Consider the following 20,419-nt stretch of genomic DNA (forward strand, 5'->3'; position numbering starts at 1 on the left):
GCACATTGTCTATCATACTCTAGAGTCCTTTCATGTTTCAATGCAGCATCCTATCTGATATGTATTACCATCTTGATTTCACCCAGCATTCTCTTTCCTTGTGCTGTACTACTACTTCCATTCAATTATGACATTAGCATATAAGAACTGGTACCACCTCTGCCTGCTGACTATGCTTGGGAGGACACCGTTATCACCCTCAATATTTTCCTAAATCAGATAAGAGATACAAAGCTAGAGTACAAAGCTAAAGAGGCTGAGCTGTGACCTGCCGGATCTTAAAGTAGGATGAGCTCCAAACACTTATAAATGAGTTGATTGGCGCTCATTTGCATGGTCTAATTACACTGGCTAATGCAAAGCACATTGGGGAGAAAAAATCTGTAATTCCTCCCCTGCTCAGTTGTATTGATTTTCAGCAGCAGATTTATAATTACATGAGAGGTGTGCTGCCAATAATAATGCATCTTCTTTCTGAAGGAATATAAGCGCCTATCAATATAACCACACAAATATCCAATTATGATTAAAACCATAAAAATGTATTTATATATGGCATGAAACGATTACATCAAAATGACAAATTAAAAGGAGGCTAATCACTTTAGAAAAAAGAGAAGAACCAAGAAGGATATACAATATTATATAATGATATGCACATAAAAAAAAAATAGCAAGGAAGCAAGGAGACCATGTAAAAAGGTAAAGGCAAGTCACAAGAGGTAAAAGTGCAGTGGCAAAAAAGCTAAGTAAGGCTACATTCACACAACCGTATGTGTTTTGCGGTCCGCAAATTGAGAATCCGCAAAACACGGATACCGGCCGTGTGCGTTCCGCACTTTGCTAAAAATGTTAGAAATACCTATTCATATTGGATATTTGCATTGTCATATTGATAGGTGCTTACATTTTTAGTTTTTCCCTATATCCACTTTCATTTTGGGTTCATTTTCTGTATAGGCGATTCTGAAGGAATGATGCAATTTGCGTGTGTGCGTTTGTTGGCTGATCAGTAGCATAATTATATGGGCCAAATGTCGGAAATCTATTGGGCATTTCTGCTCGTTCCTGATTATTTTAACGAAAATCAGGCAGTGTAACAGGGGTTTAACTGTTACAGGGGATTGTTTTAACCTGTAGAAATGTCTAGAGATAATAGAAAGATGGATTATCATAATCAAACACTTTTTGGGGGCAGAGCCTCACAGTGAGGCGTTTCAAAGAAATTCACAGAGAACAGATGAACTCCCCCTTTCTAGATTTAAAGGTTTCCGTACATTTACAACCTGCAGGAAAGGAAACAGGAACAAGAGGTTGCTGAATGGTGAGAAAGATGCCATGATGTTAGTGTTATACTTTTAAATGTGGTACTGATTTATTCATAAGAAAAATCCAATGTGTATTTTTGCTAGGGAACCTATAGCAGAAATCTGAGCTTGACTCTTGCATTCCTGACACGTTTTGCAGCTCGCATTGCCACGGAATCCACCCATGGAATTAGCCCAATCTGTGAGGATAATCCATTCGTGGCTATCTGCTGCAGTTTCCAGATGGAAACCGTGGCAAGCATGGACATGCTCATTCATACTTATGAGCTAGAATGCGGATTCCAATTAAATACAGTGGGAGAGGAATGTAAGGTGATGCAGATATTGATGTAGAAAATCTTCTGTTTGAACATGCCCTAATAACAGTATGTAAGACTCAGTGCACATCTGTGTTGAATTTTCCATTATTTATTCCTGTACCATCAGAGGAACAGAAAAACAGGAAAAAATGATCAGTTTTAGTTGCCAACTTGTCCTGTTATATTTTTATTTACTCCAAAAATAATGAAAAAAAGTGACAGAATGGAGCTTTCCATTTTATTTTTACAGTTCAAGTCAATGAATAAAGGATAGAGACAGAAGGTGTTCCGTTTGTATATGTTATTCAATCTGTTTAACAGGATCTATTTTTTCCTGCTGTTCTGACAGAACAGCGGAAAAGTCGATGCAGATGTCAACTCAGCCTTTATTAGATGTTTTTTTGTAATTATTAAATAAAAACCAAAATCTGTTATCCCTACATCTACTTGAACCTTTTAATGTTGATTCAGCCAGCCAATATATATATGTTATATTTGCTTTCCAGCCTGTAAAAGTACATTTGGTAGCTAGTATCTTTGTACGCTTATGTCAGACAAAACCTGACTATGGTGAAAAGTCAGTTGAAAAAATTATAAATTAAAATGATAGCTCTTTTAGAATGCAGCAACCCAAAAATGAATTTTCCAATAAAACAATTTATGCAGAAAAAGGTATTCAAACATAAATAAAACTATATAAATTTCACATCTCTATAATAATACTGAACTATAGAATACAAATACCAGTAACAGATTATTTATACCAGACAGAGCATGGTATACAAAAAAAATAATTAAACACTGGTGGAACAAAAGTTTATCAATAAACAAATGAACCTTATACTATATGTAGCAATATGAAAAATTAAAACTCAATCCACAAAAAAAAAAAGCCATCATGTGTCTTTGCCAAAGGAAAAAAAGCTTTGGTTGGTTCTAGCTTTGTTAGAAAGAAGTTTTCATGTCCTATATGATGTCAGATTTTTATTTTTTACATCAGTCATGGCATAACCCCTTTGAAGCTGGCCCTAGGTGGCTGGGCTTATGGAAGCAGCAGGTGGCCTTCTGTTTCCGTAGCTCCCATTGCTGTGCACAGCGAGCTTCTATTCGCTGTAATGGGAGATATGGTAACAGTGGAGCGAAGGGCTACCCAGCTGTTTCCGTAAGCTCGGCCACCTAGGGTCAGCGCTTTGTCCCATCATGCCATGGAAGCGGTGAGATGGTACAAACCCTTTAACCCCTCAAAGTATGGCTTGACAAGACACAAACTACTGCTCTTACATTTGATTTCTACAAAAGAGTAGCTTTTTTTTCCAGTTGCCTGTACAGACTAAGATAAAATAGCCATTAATGCTAATAGCTAATATGTTTCGGTTAGCCAAATCACATTTTCGCAATTCCAGAAATCATCTTTAACTGTAAACTCCTGTAGTTTTATGTCCACAGAGTAAATTTAGAGTTTACAGTGTGAAAAATAGTAAACCAAAATCACAGTGTAAGGGGCTTCAACAGCAACGGATTGACATTTTCTCATCTTGTTTTTTACTTTTATGAAAAGTAATTCATACCAGATTTTTATTTAAACATTATTTTCAGTTTTAAAGCTATATACCGTATATAGCATTTACAACCATACAGAGTTCACTACTTTTAAACCAGATTCACACCCATTGTTCTTGAGTCATATTTTTGAGCCTCATCCTGGAATAACTAATAAAAAATTAGAGAGCTTCTTTGACTTTGGCTAAAAATATTTCATTAGTCAAACCAACAATATTTAGATATACTGTAAATATGCTGTCAATGAATAATAGCTTGTGCAACAACGCCAATACATATAAATCTGACATACCTTCAGAAAGAGGATCGAGTGTGTGAATCATTAGCTGGAAGATACTATTCCTCATCAGACTGTTATGCAGTGATGCTGAGCTGCCACCTCGCTGTAACCTTGGTTTTGTCTATAAAAACAATAATGAAAACATAGAAAATAGGAATTTTTTGTCAATCAATACAATTATGAATGATCTGTAACCTCTGCACTGCTCTGCAAATATTTGTAGGGGGTGAGCGGGAAGATTTTTCTTGAATTAAGAACCAGTTTCAGATCTAGGTCTACAGTTTTAACAGAGTGATATTTGTCATTTAACTATAATGTTTGTGATAACCCTCTGGAAAAAAAATGAAAACTCAGTAGAACTAAGGCACTATGCTTGCATACCAAATCTGCAATATACTCATTCCATCTGAGAGGCAGACTAACAGGGGTAAGCTCAAAACCTGAGTCCCACAACTCTCATGCCAGTGTCACTCACTGTCTGCTGATGAAAAAAGGGAGTATAAATAAAGGAATTATCACAATCATGGGTTCCCCATCAGTAGACAATGTGACAACTTGGGCAACATTGGCATGAGAGGTGCAGGACTCCCCCCTGTTAGCCTACCTCTCAGGTGGAATGAGTATAATTATTGCAGACCGGAGTTCCATTGTTTAGAGCAGGTCTGTGGAGTCGGAGTCTTAGATAGTTTTGGATGGAGCTGGAGTCAAATTATCTGTTATTAATATTGTGACATTTTTTTAAATATATATATATATATATATATATATACACACACATATATACATGCATACACACATCTCAATACATTAGAATATTATCAAAAAGTTCATTTATTTAATTAATTCAGTTCAAAAAGTGAAACTCATGTTGTAATGTTCAGGGGTTACTAGAACCCCTGAATATATCACAACTGAGTCATGATCAGGAGAACCCCCGAACATCTCGCAGAAAAGGCAAAACACCAAAGGAAGCCAAAACAAAAGTTTATTAACCCCTTCAAGACACTTTTCACCTTAACACCTTAAGGACCCAGACATTTTTCACCTTAAGGACCAGGCCATTTTTTAGCAAATCTGACATGTGTCACATTATGGGGTGATAACTTTAAAATGCTCTTACTTATCTGGGCCATTCTGTTGTTTTCTCGTCACATATTGTACTTCATGACCGGTGAGACTCACCGGTCTCTACTTTATGCTGCCATTATATGGGCAGAATAAAGTTGATGACAGGTGACCTTTAAGGACCAGGACAAATTTAAGAAATCTCGGTGTCACTTTATGTGGTAATAACTAGTATAATGGAACGCTTTTACTTATCTAAGCCATTCTGAGATAGTTTTCTCCTGACGCATTGTACTTCATGACAGTGGTAAATTTGAATCAATCTATTTCACCTTTATTTATAAAAAAAGATCTAAAATGTACCCAAAATATTTGAAAAATTAGCAATTTAAAAAATCTCAATTTCTCTGCTTTTAAGATGGCGATACCTCATAACATAATTATTACTTTACATTTCCCATATGTCTACTTTATATTTGCATCATTTTGTAAATGTCATTTTATTTTTTGGGGATGTTAGATGGAGTACAATTTTAGATTCAATTTTCAAAAATTTTAAGAAAATTTCCAATTTTTATGCCTCATTCACACGTTAGTTATTTGGTCAGTAATTTCCATCAGTGATTGTGAGCCAAAACCAGGTGTAGCTCTAAACACAGAACAGATGCAGATCTTTCCCTCATACCTTATGTCCTGGTTTTGGCTCATAATCACTGATGGAAATCACTGGCCAAAACATGGATGTGTGAGTATGGCTTTAAAGGACCAATTCAGTTATTAAGTCACTGGGGCTTACATACAGTATTTTTAGCCCCATAAGACGCACCCCCCCCAAGTGGGGTAAAAATGTCCCTGCGTCTTATGGGGTGAATACTAATGAGCACTTCCATTATGAAAGCACTCATTAGTACCAGAGGACCAGGAAGCGGTAAAGGCTCTGTGCACAGCGTGAGGGAGCTCTGTGACCTCGCGCTGTGCTCATCGCATCACAGCGCAGCCGGCGGCAGCAAGATCAGGAGGAGCGCCGAAGGTGAGGAGCTGTGGTGTCCGGAGCAGAAGAGGCAAGTGTATTTTTTATTTTATCTGATCTGAGGCTGGGGGCTGCATACATGAGGCTGATGGCTGCAGGCTGCATACATGATGCTGATGGCTGCATACATAAGGGCTAAGGGGGCTACAGGCTGCATACATGAGGCTGGGGGCTACAGGATGCCTACATGAGGCTGGGGATGCATACATGAGGCTGGGGGGTTGATCTGAGGCATGGGGGTATCATCTGAGGTCTGATTGAGGATCTTATTAACATTGGGGGTCTGATTGGGGCTGTAAGCTGAGGTCTGTTTAACATTTGGAGTCTGATTGGTGGTCTGATCTGAGGTCTAATGAAAAATATTTTTTCCTATTGTCCTCCTCTAAAAGGTGCGTCTTATGGGCCGGTGTGTCTTATAGGGCGAAAAACACGGTAATAGAAACTACCAATATAATACCCCATTTTAGAAACTACACCCCTCAAGTTATTCAAATATGATTTTACAAACGTTATTAACCCTTTCTGTGTTCCACAAGAATTAAAGGAAAATAGAGAAGACATTTTTAAAACAAAACTCAATAATTTATTACCCTGATTCCGCGGTTTACAGAGACACCCAACATTTGGTCATAAACTGCTGTGTGGGAACATGGCAGGGCGCAGAAGGAAAGAGCTACATATGGATGTTGGAGGACAGATTTCACTGGGATAATTTTAAGTTGCCATGTAATTGAAGACCCCCTGATGCACCCCTACACTAGAAACTGCCAGAAAGGGATCCCACTGTGGAAACTATGGGATAAGGTGACAGTTTTATTGGTACCATTTTGGTAATGTATCAGTATATGATTTTTGATTGCTCGATATTACACTTTTTGTGAGGTGAGATAACCAGAAAAAGGCTGTTGTCACGGAAGGTGTACAGGAAACAAGACAATACAAAATGAATATATAACTCACTGGATCCAAAACTAAGGAACAAAAAGGGAGACCCCTGCATATGACCTTGCACTCTCCCTGACTGCTCAGCCTATGCGAACATCCCAATGGTAGATGATCGCATATCCTCGTACCTCGACTGTATAACACCTGAACACCCTACAATAGTGAGGGGACACGACCACCGGCTCCCTACACTAGACACGGAGGGAGTCAGGGTCACCTGGGATCCAGCAAACAGAAAATCACAAATGAATGTACAACACTTATCTTGTAGAAGACTGGGAAATAGGATCAGCATGCACACACACTCCAAGAAGTTGTATAAACCGCACACTAATGCATTATGGGGAGGAATTTAAAGGGATGCAATAAGTCCAACTACATGACAGCTGAGAGAGGCTAACGAGATGAGGAACTGAAAACCAAAACAAAGAAAGCTCAAGGAGGAGGTTCTGAAAGGCATCTGTCAGAGCTTCTCAGATGTCTGGTTGTGACAGTACCCCTCCCTCTAAGAGTGGACTCCGGACACTCAGAGCCCACCTTCTCAGGATGGGACCTATGGAAAGCCCTGATGAGATGAGTGGCCATAATGTCCGTCACTGGGACCCACATCCTCTCCTCAGGACCATAACCTTTCCAATGAACGAGGTACTGGAGAGAACCGCGGACAACACGAGAATCCACAATCCTAGAGACCTGAAATTCAAGATTCCCATCAACCATAATCGGAGGAGGAGGCAAAGGCGAGGGTACAATGGGTTGAACATAAGGTTTTAATAAGGACTTATGAAAAACATTATGGATCTTCCAAGTCTGAGGAAGATCAAGACGGTAGGCAACAGGATTGATGACAGACAGGATTTTGTAAGGCCCAATAAACTTAGGACCCAACTTCCAGGAGGGAACCTTCAATTTGATATTCTTGGTAGACAACCACACCAGATCACTAACATTCAGGTCCGGACCAGGCACACGTCTCTTATCTGCCACACGCTTATATCTCTCACTCATGCTCTTTAGATTACCCTGAATATTTTGCCAAATAGATGACAAAGACAAGGAGAATATGTCCTCATCAGGTAAACCAAGTAGACCCCTCTTCCGAGAAAGTCCCAAACTGCGGATGAAACCCATATGCACCAAAAAATGGTGACTTATCAGAGGACTCCTGACGACGGTTATTTAAAGCAAACTCAGCAAGGGACAAAAAAGAACACCAATCCTCCTGATTCTCCGCCACAAAACAGCGCAGCTATGTCTCCAGATTCTGATTGACGCGCTCTGTCTGGCCATTCGACTGCGGGTGGAAAGCAGAAGAGAATGACAACCGAACCCCCAAGCGAGAACAGAAAGCCTTCCAGAATCTGGAAACAAACTGCGTGCCCCTATCAGAGACTATGTCTGAAGGAATACCATGCAATTTGACAATGTAATCAATAAATGCCTGCGCCAGCGTCTTAGCATTGGGCAAACCAGGAAAAGGGATGAAATGCACCATTTTGCTAAAACGGTCCACCACCACCAGAATCACAGTCTTCCCCGAGGAACGAGGCAGGTCGGTTATGAAGTCCATGGACAGATGTGTCCAAGGACGGGAAGGAATGGGTAAGGGAAGGAGAGGACCTGATGGCCGTGAATGAGGGACTTTGGCACGAGCACAAAACCCTCAACCGACTTACGAAGCGCAGGCCACCAGAATCTCCGAGCGATGAGATCCACTGTGGCTCTTGCCCCAGGGTGCCCAGCAAGGACAGTATCGTGGTGTTCCTTAAAAATCTTGTGTCTTAAAGTGAGAGGCACAAACAACCTCCCAGGAGGACAAAGATCAGGAGCCTCTGACTGGGCTACCTGCACCTCTGCCTCCAATTCAGGATAAAGAGCAGAGACCACCACACCTTCAGCCAAAATGGGACCCGAGTCTTCAAAATTCCCACCTCCCGGAAAACAACGTGACAGGGCACCTGCCTTCACATTCTTAACCCCAGGGCGGAACGTGACAACAAAATTAAACCTTGAAAAGAACAAAGACCATCTGGCCTGTCTCGGGTTCAGACGCTTGGCTGACTCCAAGTAGGCCAGATTTTTATGGTCAGTAAACACGGTAATAGGGTGTCTGGCTCCCTCTAGCCAATGACGCCATTCCTCAAAAGCCAACTTGATGGCCAACAACTCCCTATCTCCCACATCGTAATTTCTCTCTGCGGAGGAGAGTTTCTTCGAGAAAAAGGCACATGGTCGCCATTTGGCAGGAGAGGAACCCTGAGACAAGACCGCACCCACACCCACCTCAGAAGCATCAACCTCAACTATGAAGGGTAGAGAAATATCAGGTTGTACCAAGATGGGAGCGGAAGCAAAACTCTCCTTGATATTAGAAAAGGCCTTACGCGCCTCTACCGACCAGGAAGAAAAATCTACCCCCTTTCTGGTCATATCAGTGAGTGGTTTAACAACAGAGGAATAATTCAAAATAAACTTCCTGTAATAATTGGCAAAGCTCAAAAACGCATCAGCGCCTTCTGATTCTCAGGAAGCTCCCACTCAAGCACAGCGCGGACCTTCTCGGGGTCCATGCGAAAACCAGAAGCGGAGAGAAGAAACCCCAGAAATTGAATTTCTGGAACCGCAAACACAAATTTTTCCAGCTTCGCGTATAATTTATTCTCCCGCAGGATGAGCAAGACCTGACGTAAGTGTTCCTTATGAGTTTTGAAATCAGGAGAAAAAATCAAAATGTCATCCAAATACACTAATACAAATTTTCCCATTAAATGATAAAAAATGCTGTTCACGAAATGCTGAAAAACGGCTGGGGCATTCATCAAACCAAAAGGCATAACCAAATTCTCAAAATGGCCCTCAGGGGTATTGAAGGCCGTCTTCCATTCGTCCCCTTCTCTGACCCTGACCAGGTTGTATGCCCCTCTTAGATCTAATTTGGAAAAGACTTTAGCCCCAACAACCTGGTTAAACAGGTCCGGGATCAGAGGAAGCGGATAAGGGTCACGAATAGTGATACTGTTCAGCTCCCTGAAATCCATCTTTTTTCTTAACAAAGAACCATCTTTTTTCTTAACAAAGAAAAAAAGAACCATCTTTTTTCTTAACAAAGAAAAAACCAGCGGCAACAGGTGACTTCGAGGGTCGTATGTGTCCTTTTCTCAGACTCTCAGAGATATAAGCACGCATAGCGACCCTTTCAGGTTGGGAAAGATTGTATAAACGAGATTTAGGCAGCTTGGCGCATGGGATGAGATTAATAGGGCAATCGTACTCCCTGTGCGGGGGCAAATCCTAAACTCCACTCTCAGAGAAGACATCCGAAAATTCAGAGAGAAAAGGTGGTACAGTCTTAGTAGAAACCTCAGAAACAGATGTCGTGAGGCAATTCTCTCTGCAAAAGTCACTCCAACCATTTATTTGCCTCGCTTGCCAATCAATGGTGGGGTTATGTTTAGTGAGCCAGGGTAGCCCCAACACAAGAGGAGTAGGTAATCCGCTAAAGACGAAACATGACACATCCTCAACATGAGCATCACTCACAATTAAACGAATATTGTGAACTATGCCCTTTAATGATTTCTGAGAAAGTGGAGTGGAATCAATAGCAAAAACAGGAATATCCTTTCCCAAAGTGCATACCTGGAAACCATGAGTTATCGCAAAATGATTATCAATGAGATTGACAGCTGCTCCACTATCTACAAAAATCTCACAAAAAATGTTCTTGCTCTCTAGCGCCACCCTGGCAGGCAGGAGAAAACGGGAACTACAAGCAAACGGAAAACCTTCAATTTCCGCCTCAACCCTGCCAATAGTAACAGATGGAACATTTTTAAAACATTTTTTCCTTTTTGTTTCTTTATTACTCCCAGAAAACTGCCTGAATCTCCTAGAGGGACAAACATTTGCCAAATGATTTATACCTCCACAACAAAAACAAACATTTCCATGCGGGCTGAATCTTCTATTGTCAGAGGCAATCAACCCCAGCTGCATGGGCTCCTGCTCAGAAGGGGCTGACAGCGACTGAGACCCCTGCGCACAGAATGAGACCGCTGCATTGTCCTGGGACTGAGTATGACAGGAAGGAGAGATCTCTCCTCTCTCTCTAAGACGCCTGTCAATACAAACGGCCTGAGACATAGCAGAGTCCAAGGAGATAGGCCTCTCATGAAAGGCAAATGCATCTTTCAATCCCTCTGAAAGACCATGGCAAAATTGACTTCGGAGTGCAGCAAATTCTGAGCAGTATATCTCTGCGGATTGTTTACCCTGGCATAACAGACGTAGTCTAGACTCAGCCAAAGCAACACGATCTGGATCATCATATATCTGACCCAGGGCTAAAAAGAATTCATCCACTGAACGGAGGGGCCGTGCCCCCACCGGCAGCGAAAAGGCCCACGACTGAGCGTTACCCCATAGCAGCGATATAATGATCCCCACCCTCCGTTCCTCATCACCAGAGGAATGGGGAAGAAGGCGAAAATGGAGTTTGCAAGCCTCTCTGAAACGCACAAAATTCTCACTACCCCCGGAGAACGTATCCGGGAGCGAGATCTTAGGCTCAGAACAAACTCCATGAACGCAAGCTGAACCGGTCACTAGAAACTGAGAAAGAGTCTTACGGAGATCAGCTACCTCCAATGAAAGACCCTGGAAGCGTTCAGTCAAAAGTGAAACCGGATCCATGCTTGAGACGGTTTTGGTGGTTTATAATGTCACGGAAGGTGTACAGGAAACAAGACAATACAAAATGAATATATGACTCACTGGATCCAAAACTAAGGAACAAAAAGGGAGACCCCTGCATAAGACCTGGCACTCTCCCTGACTGCTCAGCCTATGCGAACATCCCAATGGTAGATGATCGCATATCCTCGTACCTCGACTGTATAACACCTGAACACCCTACAATAGTGAGGGGACACGACCACCGGCTCCCTACACTAGACACGGAGGGAGTCAGGGTCACCTGGGATCCAGCAAACAGAAAATCACAAATGAATGTACAACACTTTTCTTGTAGAAGACTGGGAAATAGGATCAGCATGCACACACACTCCAGGAAGTTGTATAAACCGCACACTAATGCATTATGGGGAGGAATTTAAAGGGATGCAATCAGTCCAACTACATGACAGCTGAGAGAGGCTAACGAGATGAGGAACTGAAAACCAAAACAAAGAAAGCTCAAGGAGGAGGTTCTGAAAGGCATCTGTCAGAGCTTCTCAGATGTCTGGTTGTGACAGCTGTTCTGGCAACATTTTTATTTTTTGTTTTTTAAGGCGTTCATCTGACAGAATAGGTCATGTGTTATTTTTATAGAGCAGGTCGTTATGGATGCGATGATACCAAATATTTAAATTTTTATTATTTTGTTTCAGTTTTACATAATAAAGCATTTTTGAAAAATGTCTCCATTTTCTGAAAGCTATTTTTTTTTCTGCCAGTTGAGCTCATTTTTGATCGTTCAATATTACACATTTACAATATTAAACATTTTTTGGGACGTTTTTTTTTTTTATTTTTTTTTTACAGCGTTCACCGAGGGGGAAGGTCAGGTGATATTTTTGTAGAGCCACTCGTTATGGACGTGGTGATATCTAATATGTCCATTTTTTAAAATTTATTTCAGTTTTACACAATACGCTCATGCACCTTGTTTGGGTCCGAGTCGCTTTTTCCGCGGCTTGGATGCGGATCTATTCACTTCAATGGGGCTGCAAAAGATGCTGTCCGCATTTGTTGCTCCGCAAATATAATAGAACATGTCCTATTCTTGTCCGTCTTGCCCTTTCCACCACCTGCCACCTCCAACTCAAAGATATCTCCAGCATCTGTGCATTCTTCAACCATGAGTCTGCAAAAATGCTTGTACATGCCCTCATCACCTCCCGCCTAGACTACTGCAACATCCTCCTAGTGGCCTTCCATCTAGCACTCTAGCACCCCTCCAATCTATCCTCAACTCTGTCGCCCAACTATCCCACCTTTCACCCCATTGCTCATCTGCCTCTCCCCTCCTCCAATGCCTTCACTGGCTCCCCATTGCCTAGCGAATTCAGTTCAAAATTCTAACAAATACGTATAAAGCAGTACACAACCTGTTTCCTCCATACATCTCTGAGCTACTTTCCAGATATATCTCCACACGTAATCTCTGATCCTCACAAGATCTCCTTCTCTGCTCTCCTCTTATCACCTCTTCCCACAAGCGCCTTCAAAATTTCTCCAATGCATCCCCCATTCTCTGGAACTTGCTACCCCAACATATCAGACTCTCAACTACAGTGGAATCCTTCAAAAGAAACCTAAAAACCCACCTTTTCAGACAAGCCGACAACCAGTGACCTTGCTGCTGCTATACCGCCATGACCAGCTTTACCCTCTCCTACTGTGTCCTTCTCCCATACCATGTAGATTGTAAGCTCTCATGGGCAGGGCCTTCTCCCCTTCTGTACCAGTTTGTAATTTATCTTGTTCATGCTTAGTGCAATTGTCTGTATTATGTATGTATACCCCTTTTCATATGTACAGCGTAATAGAATAAATGGCGCTTTAATAATAAATGATAATAATAAAATCTGAGAGCCGACGGTTGATTAGCTCAATTCTAATGAGAACATATCAGACAACACTGATACACTGCCTTAAACCCCTGAGGAACTAATGCATGGCGCACACAGACAGATCCGGACAAACTAAGACATATGGGGTCATTTATCAAACTGGTGTAAAGTAGAACTGCCAACAAAACATACTAAGACATTGAAACGTAGAAACATGGCATGTAGTCTTGAACCTATACTAGAACTTAGACTAGGACATGAAGACATTGATGAATAACCAGGCTAACCACATAAGTCAGGGAAGAGTAAGGCCTCTTTCGCACGAACGACACGGGAAACTCGCAACATTTTGCAAGCAAGTTCAGTCAGTTTTATCTGTAATTGTGTTCAGTGTTTCATTTCCCCCCCGCATGGGTGCAATCAGTTTTGATGCGTTTTACAAGCACGTTAAAAAAAATGAAGATTTACAACATCTCCTAGCAACCATCAGTGAAAAACACATTGCATCCGGATTCAATGCATTTTTCACTGAAGCTCCATTCACTTCTATAGGGCCAGGGCTGCATGAAAACTGCAGAATACAGAACATGCTGTTATTCTCACGCAACACAGAAATGAGGCGTGCAGAAAACTGGCTTGTGTGAAAGAGGCCTAAGGTCTCTTTCACGCGAACGATACAGATTGGCTCCAGATGCATTCAATAAAATGGCATAATTTGCGCCATAAAATACTAACATTACAAAACAAAAGTGGTGATTTGTTTCACCTCGTACGAGGCGCACACAACTTTTAAAATGTACTTTTTTAAATATGAACTTGATTATTCGCCTATTTATCTCTATTTGTGACATTGGCATTTGTGAATTGGCATTTGTGACAGTTTTTAAATCAAAATGTGCCATTTTAGCCACCCATGCCAGACTGCACTTGCAACTTTTGAAACACATTTGCAAATTTTGAAGCATATTTGAGACATTTCCACTGGTAAATTGCGACTTTTGCCTCGGGACGTTTTTGTTATTGTATTGTTTTGTTTTTGTTGAATGTCACTATACTGAGAGAACCCTGTTGCTCATATTTGAAAAAATAAATGCACCCTGTTCTAATACTCACCTATCACTTGTTCCCACAACAAGTTGGTTTTTCTTTTCATAAATGTGACTTTTTGACAAAAAGCCGCATCTTTATACCATAAATGCGACTTTTTACACATAACACCACCACATAATCTGGCTTAATTGTCTGCCACAATTTGAGCCATTTCTCCTGATAAGAGAATGATGAGGCGTAATATGTGCCAATTTGATAGCCTCGCTTACTTTGACATTGTGATTCATACTTTATGGTGAAAATTCAGCAGAAAACTGTTGATATATTTGGAGCAAATCAACACACCATTCTTTTTGGAGCATTTGATGGCATTATTCTGGCGCAAAATGCTTAGTAAATGTCCCCCATGGTGTCACATTCTAATCAGCTAATCAACACAAAACACCTGCAAAGGTTTCTTAAGCCTTTAAATAATCTCTCAGTCTGGTTCAGAATGGTAAATAATCATGGGGAACACTGCTGACTCAACAGTTGTCCAGAAGACAGTCAATTACACCCTTCACAAGGAGGGTAGCCACAAAAGGTCATTGCTAAAGAAGCTGGCTTTCCACAGAGAGCTGTATCCAAGCATATTATTGGAAAATTTAGTAGAAGGAAAAAGTGTGGTAGAATGTGTTTAAGGCCTAGTATTGCGAGCCAAAACCAGGAGTGAATCCTTCAGAGATAAGGAAAGATCTGCACCTGTTCTGTGTTTTTGACCCTCACCTGATGGTAATAAGTAATCAAATAATAATAAGGATAATTTAAATAATTCTATAAGCCAAATGTTTTTTTTTTTAAATGTGTAGGGACAGAGATAGGGAACATTTTTCTACTTTATATAGGGAAATTGTTTATTTATAGTAGAAAAATCGGGCAGACATGTCCCTTAGCAGTGCTCTCTCAAATAAGCATTGCTAAGGGACATCTGTCTTAATACAGCACTGCACTGATTAGGAAGACGGACTGGGATGGGAAGTGCTGGGTATCTGCCCTCACTGCCCCCTTACAGCCTGGGGACAGAACACAAATATGTTTAAATTAAATATATATTTTACACACTTGGTTCCTGCTCACTGATGAGTGTGATATCTTCTCCTGTATTCCGGACGCATTGCGTAATGAACCAGCCGTTGGGAGAGATGCCTGAGTGAGCAGTAAGCGCTCGCTACTGGCAATGCGGTTATATACTATAACTGTCCCTATATACAGTATAACAGCTTCCCCCTGCTTCCCTGCATTGCCAGTAGCAAGCACTTACCGCTCACTCAGGCATCTTTCCTGTCAGCTTGTTAATTACACTTAGCGCATCTGGAGTACAAGAGAAGATATCACTGACACGCTGGCCACACTGATCAGTGAGCAGGAACCAAGTGTGTAAAATATATATTTCATTTAAACATACTAGTGTACAGTGCCCAGTTTGTGATGAGCAGTGAGGGCAGATGCACAGCACCTCCCACCCCAGCATGTCTTCCTAGTGCAGCACTATGCTGTTGGGAAGATGGATGTCCATTAGCAAAGGGACATTTCAGTGGGATTTCTTCCTGCAGTGTGTGAATATACTGTATATATATGTAAAGTATATATTGTATTGAGGAAATAATTTTTTACTGCCACAAACTGCTGCAAAAAGGGCACAACAGGCACAAGAAAACAAAAAATTACATCTAAAGACAAATGAAGACCTCTTAACTCCAGGCTTTCCATAGTTCTCCATAGTTTTTTCTTACTAGTTTCTCAAATTCAGTCCTCTACACTGTGATTTGTAGTATAGGCAGAACATTGATGTTAGAGACTAACCTTATTAGGGGATGGTAACGTCTCAGTCCAAGTCTGCAAAAAATAAAAAGTATAATATATATCTATGTATAATAATGATAAGCAATGCATAGTTTCAAAAGTAAACATTTGTAGAACCACATTTTTACAAATTTTGAGGCAAATAAATTCTAAGCCAATACATATATTAGTCCTCTTAAAATATTAATCTGAACAAGGTTTCACATGGAATAATAAATCACTGTTAGCTCCATAAAATAATGTATATTAAGTGCTTCCCATCATGGTGCTGACCCTTCACATTCTGAAGGACTTGCCACTTTCCATTAGGACAGGAAAAGTCATCCACTGGTTTTTCCTGAGACAGTGATGCCAGACTCCTCTCAGAATGCTCACTCACTGTCACAAGTATGGATAGGAACACATTCAAGGAATAAGCGGGGTTGGTGTAAGCGAGATAGTTATATGGTACAACAGTAAAAACCCATAGAAAAAGATAAGGGCTTGTTCACACTGCACGCAGGATTTTTTTCGACTAACTAAGCAGACTCCCAGACAGAAATCAGACAGATCCCATTACAGTCAATGGGATCTGTTTGGCTCAGTTTTCAGCCTCATGCACACGACAGTTGTTTTTCTTAGCCTCTGTTCCGTTTTTTTGCGGATAGGATGGGGACCCATTCATTTCAATGGGTCAGCAAAAAAAAAGCTGATAGTTCATCCGTTTGTGTTCCGCGTCCGTTGTCCGTGTGTCCCTTCAACAAAAAAAATTGTGCATTACCTACTTTTTTCACATTTGCGGACAAGGATAGGCATCTGTGGAAAAAAACAGATCCTCCAAAAAAAAACGGATGCCGCATCCGGTTTTTTTTGGCGGACGCAAAAAACAACTGTCATGTGCATGAGGCCTTTATCAGTTATGTGCCAAATCCAGTAGGTCCATAATTTCATTGTTCTGCTCGTATAACATCAATAATGTTGATGTGAAAAAGGCCTTACATTATTTGACCAAGATAATGGACGGTGTGAAAAAGAAACACAAAAACAAAGGCTGCTTTGCTGTATGCAAAAATACAACTTGTACATCAACAAACAAGCCCCTTTACGACTACATCAATGTAAAAATTAAAAAGTTATCGGGCTGAGATAGTAGTGCTAAAAGAAACATGCTTTTATTCAGCAAAAGTACTAAGCATAAAATGCTATATAAATTTGATATTGTTGTAATTTTCTGACACATAGAATAACACTGACGTGTTATTTATACCGTACAGTCCATGACATAAAAAATTTAAAAACAATAGGGGAAATTAGTTCATCATTAAATTATATGTACCATATAATAGCGCAAATAAAATAAAAATAAAACAACGGCTTTACAAAGTAAAAAAAACTTGGAATGTGACCCAAAAAAAACCATAAAACGTTTGAACCTGAAGGCCAAAGTAAGCTGGGTCTTAAGGGTTTAGTTATACTACTAGGGACAAGGTTGCAAGAAACAAAAAGGTAGCACTTTTATTATGAATTTCTGAGAAGCCAATATGGCTGCACTTCTTATATTGTCACTTATCATCTTCATTTTCAAGCGTAGAATGACTTACTGTAACAGGGCACCGAAGGCGCACTTGGTCTCCCGTCAGCCGCAGACCTGCTGCTTAGCTTCGGGAGTGAGGATCTGTGTTCGTCCTCGTTCCCAGGGCGGCTTGGCTAGCTGGGAGTCTCCCTGCTCCTAGGTCTGCCTTGAGCGCCGAGCTGATCACTCGGTGCTCGACTTGTCTGTCTGTCTGTCATGTGACGCTGGCCACGTCACATGACCCTCACTCCCCACTTACGCTTGTTGACCTACCGTATCTTTCCTCTGTGCACTTACATAAGTAAAGGACCATCGCCCAGTTATGCCCCGTCGCCTAGGGCGGGTAGTGTAAGTAGGCAGGGACAGGGGTTGAGGGTGGAGTCAGAGTGCACCCTCTTTCCTTCCTCTCTGATCCCTGACAGAATCACAGGCCTAAAAAGTTTTTTACTATGGATCCCTTACAGAGCCTGACTGACCACGTGCGGAATATGGCCCATAAAGTTCAGGAATTGGGGGAAGAGATTACAGGCACAAGAGATTGCTCGTGATCTTCCTGCGCCTCCTGTCGCTGCTCAAGCAGCACCTACCTGTATGGAACCCCACGTTAAGCTTCCTGACCGATGTTCTGGAGACTGTGGAAGCTTTTTGGCGTTTCAGGAAAGCTGTAAGCTTTTTTTTCGCTTACATCCCTATTCCTCTGTATCTGAGCAACAGAGGGTTGGGATCATTATTTCCTTATTACAGGGGGATCCCCAGGACTGGGCATTCTCCTTGCCTTCTGATTTGCAATGCCTCAGATCCGTTGACGCATTTTTTAAGGCTCTAGGTGTGTTACATGACGAACCTGACCTGCTATGGTAGCAGAGACCCAGCTGAAATCCCTCAGACAGGTTGACCGTCTGGTTGAGGAGTACTGTACCTTATTCCATAGATGGTGTGTTCCCTCCGGGTGGAACAAACCAGCCCTCAAGAGTAAATTTAAGTCCGGTTTGTCTGACACCCTCAAAGATATGCTAGTGTGTTATCCACCCCCCGAAACCTTAGAACAAACCATGTCGTTAGCAATTAGGCTAGACCGACGGGTTAGTGAACGACAGCGAGAACACCTTGTTGTTCCACAGATGGTTCGCAAGATGGAGATGGGTCCGGTGATAGCAAAATCCGAAGGCTTCTCTGATGAACCCATGCAGCTGGGCATGACTAGGAAAGAGCAGCGTCGTCGTCGTGGAGTGTGCTTCTACTGTGGCGGTTCCGATCACTGGGTCCGACAGTGCCCTAAGATCCCTTCTTCCGGAGGTCCACCCAAACAACAGGGCTCAACAGACAAGGTACTCCCTGGGGTGGTAAGAAAAAAGCTGCTGGTTCCTATTACTGTGTCTCTGGGGGGAATCAGGGGTTTCGGTGACGCCTTTATTGATTCCGGGTCAGCATCTAAATTTATTGACCGTAAATTCGCTATCCAAATAGGAATTCCAAATTTAACACTTCCTCACCCAGTGAACATTGTAGCCATTGATTCCACTGCCCTGGCGGGTGGTACGGTCAAATTTTGTACCCAGGAGATCTCTCTTGCGGTAGGTGTGTTCCACACTGAAATATGCTTATTCCTAATTCTTGAGAATCTACCCGTAAATGTAGCATTAGGTATGCCCTGGCTACAATTACATAATCCGGTTATTAATTGGGCTACTGGTGAGATAGAAAGATGGGGTTCTCAGTGTAAGTCCTGTTTATCGATCATTTTAGCAGGGGTTCATACTGTATCCCAAACCCTTCCGCCATATATTAGAGATTATGCTGATGTGTTTTCATCATCCGAGCTGAAAGAATTACCACCCCATAGACCGTATGATTGTGCTATTGAATTAGTATCCGGGTCCCGATATCCCAAAGGAAGAATTTATAATCTATCTGGTCCCGAACTAAATTCAATGAGGGAATATATTAAAGAGAGTTTGAACAAGGGGCACATTAGGCCCTCGGTATCTCCAATGGGTGCGGGGTTCTTTTTTGTTAAGAAAAATTACGGAGGACTGAGACCCTGTATTGATTACCGTGAATTAAATAAGATCACTGTTAAATATCAATATTCCCTCCCTTTAGTTCCCGACCTGTTTAATCAGGTTTTAGGAGCTGCCTGGTTTTCCAAACTCTATTTGAGGGGAGCTTACAATTTAATCCGAATTAAGAAGGGGGATGAATGAAAGACGGCATTTAATACTCCTGAGGGACATTTTGAATACCTAGTTATGCCTTTCGGGCTTAGTAATGCCCCAGCCATCTTCCAAAATTTCATGAACGACATTTTCAGGGAATTCATTGGGAAGTTTTTAATTGTCTATCTTGATGATATTCTGATTTTTTTCTCCCACCTGGGACTCGCATGTGAGAAATATAAGACTAGTACTAGACATTTTAAGAGTTAACCAATTATCAGTTACGGTAAACTTGAGAAATGCATTTTTGGAGTACAGGAGATTCTGTATCTTGGGTATGTCCTCATTCCTGATTCTTTCAAAATAGATGCTGGGAAGGTACGGGCAATCCAGGAGTGGGTGAGGCCATAATCCCTTAAAGCCTTACAGCGCTTTTGGTTTTTTCCAATTATTATCGTAAGTTTATAAAAAAAAAATCCATTATCGCGAAACCGTTAACAGATCTTACCAAGAAAGGGGCGGATGTAGTCAATTGGTCTGAGGAAGCCATTGAAGCCTTCGAGAATCTTAAAGAAGTTTTAGTGGTGCCCCAGTCTTAATTCAACCAAATCTGGAGGAACCTTTTATGGTTGAGGTAGATGACTCTAAGTATGGAGTAGGGGCAGTATTGTCCCAAGGACCCTCTAACTTCTCTAACCTCAGACCCTGTGCCTTTTTCTCCCAAAAAATTTCTCCTACAG

At 41.4% G+C, this 20,419-nt stretch overlaps 1 protein-coding gene across 1 annotated transcript in view; it reads right to left on the reverse strand.

Annotated features, from left to right (window-relative positions):
* Positions 1 to 20,419, reverse strand: part of SLC24A2 (solute carrier family 24 member 2) — a 366,846-nt gene that overhangs the window by 213,798 nt on the left and 132,629 nt on the right. The window contains exons 3-4 of the mRNA XM_044286497.1: positions 15,972 to 16,004; positions 3,480 to 3,588 (exon numbers count right to left, since the gene is read on the reverse strand). Of these exons, the coding sequence (XP_044142432.1) occupies positions 3,480 to 3,588; positions 15,972 to 16,004 (142 nt within the window). The remainder of the gene's footprint in view (positions 1 to 3,479; positions 3,589 to 15,971; positions 16,005 to 20,419) is intronic.

This window comes from Bufo gargarizans, chromosome 1 (assembly GCF_014858855.1).
Source record: "Bufo gargarizans isolate SCDJY-AF-19 chromosome 1, ASM1485885v1, whole genome shotgun sequence".
NCBI lineage: Eukaryota > Metazoa > Chordata > Amphibia > Anura > Bufonidae > Bufo > Bufo gargarizans.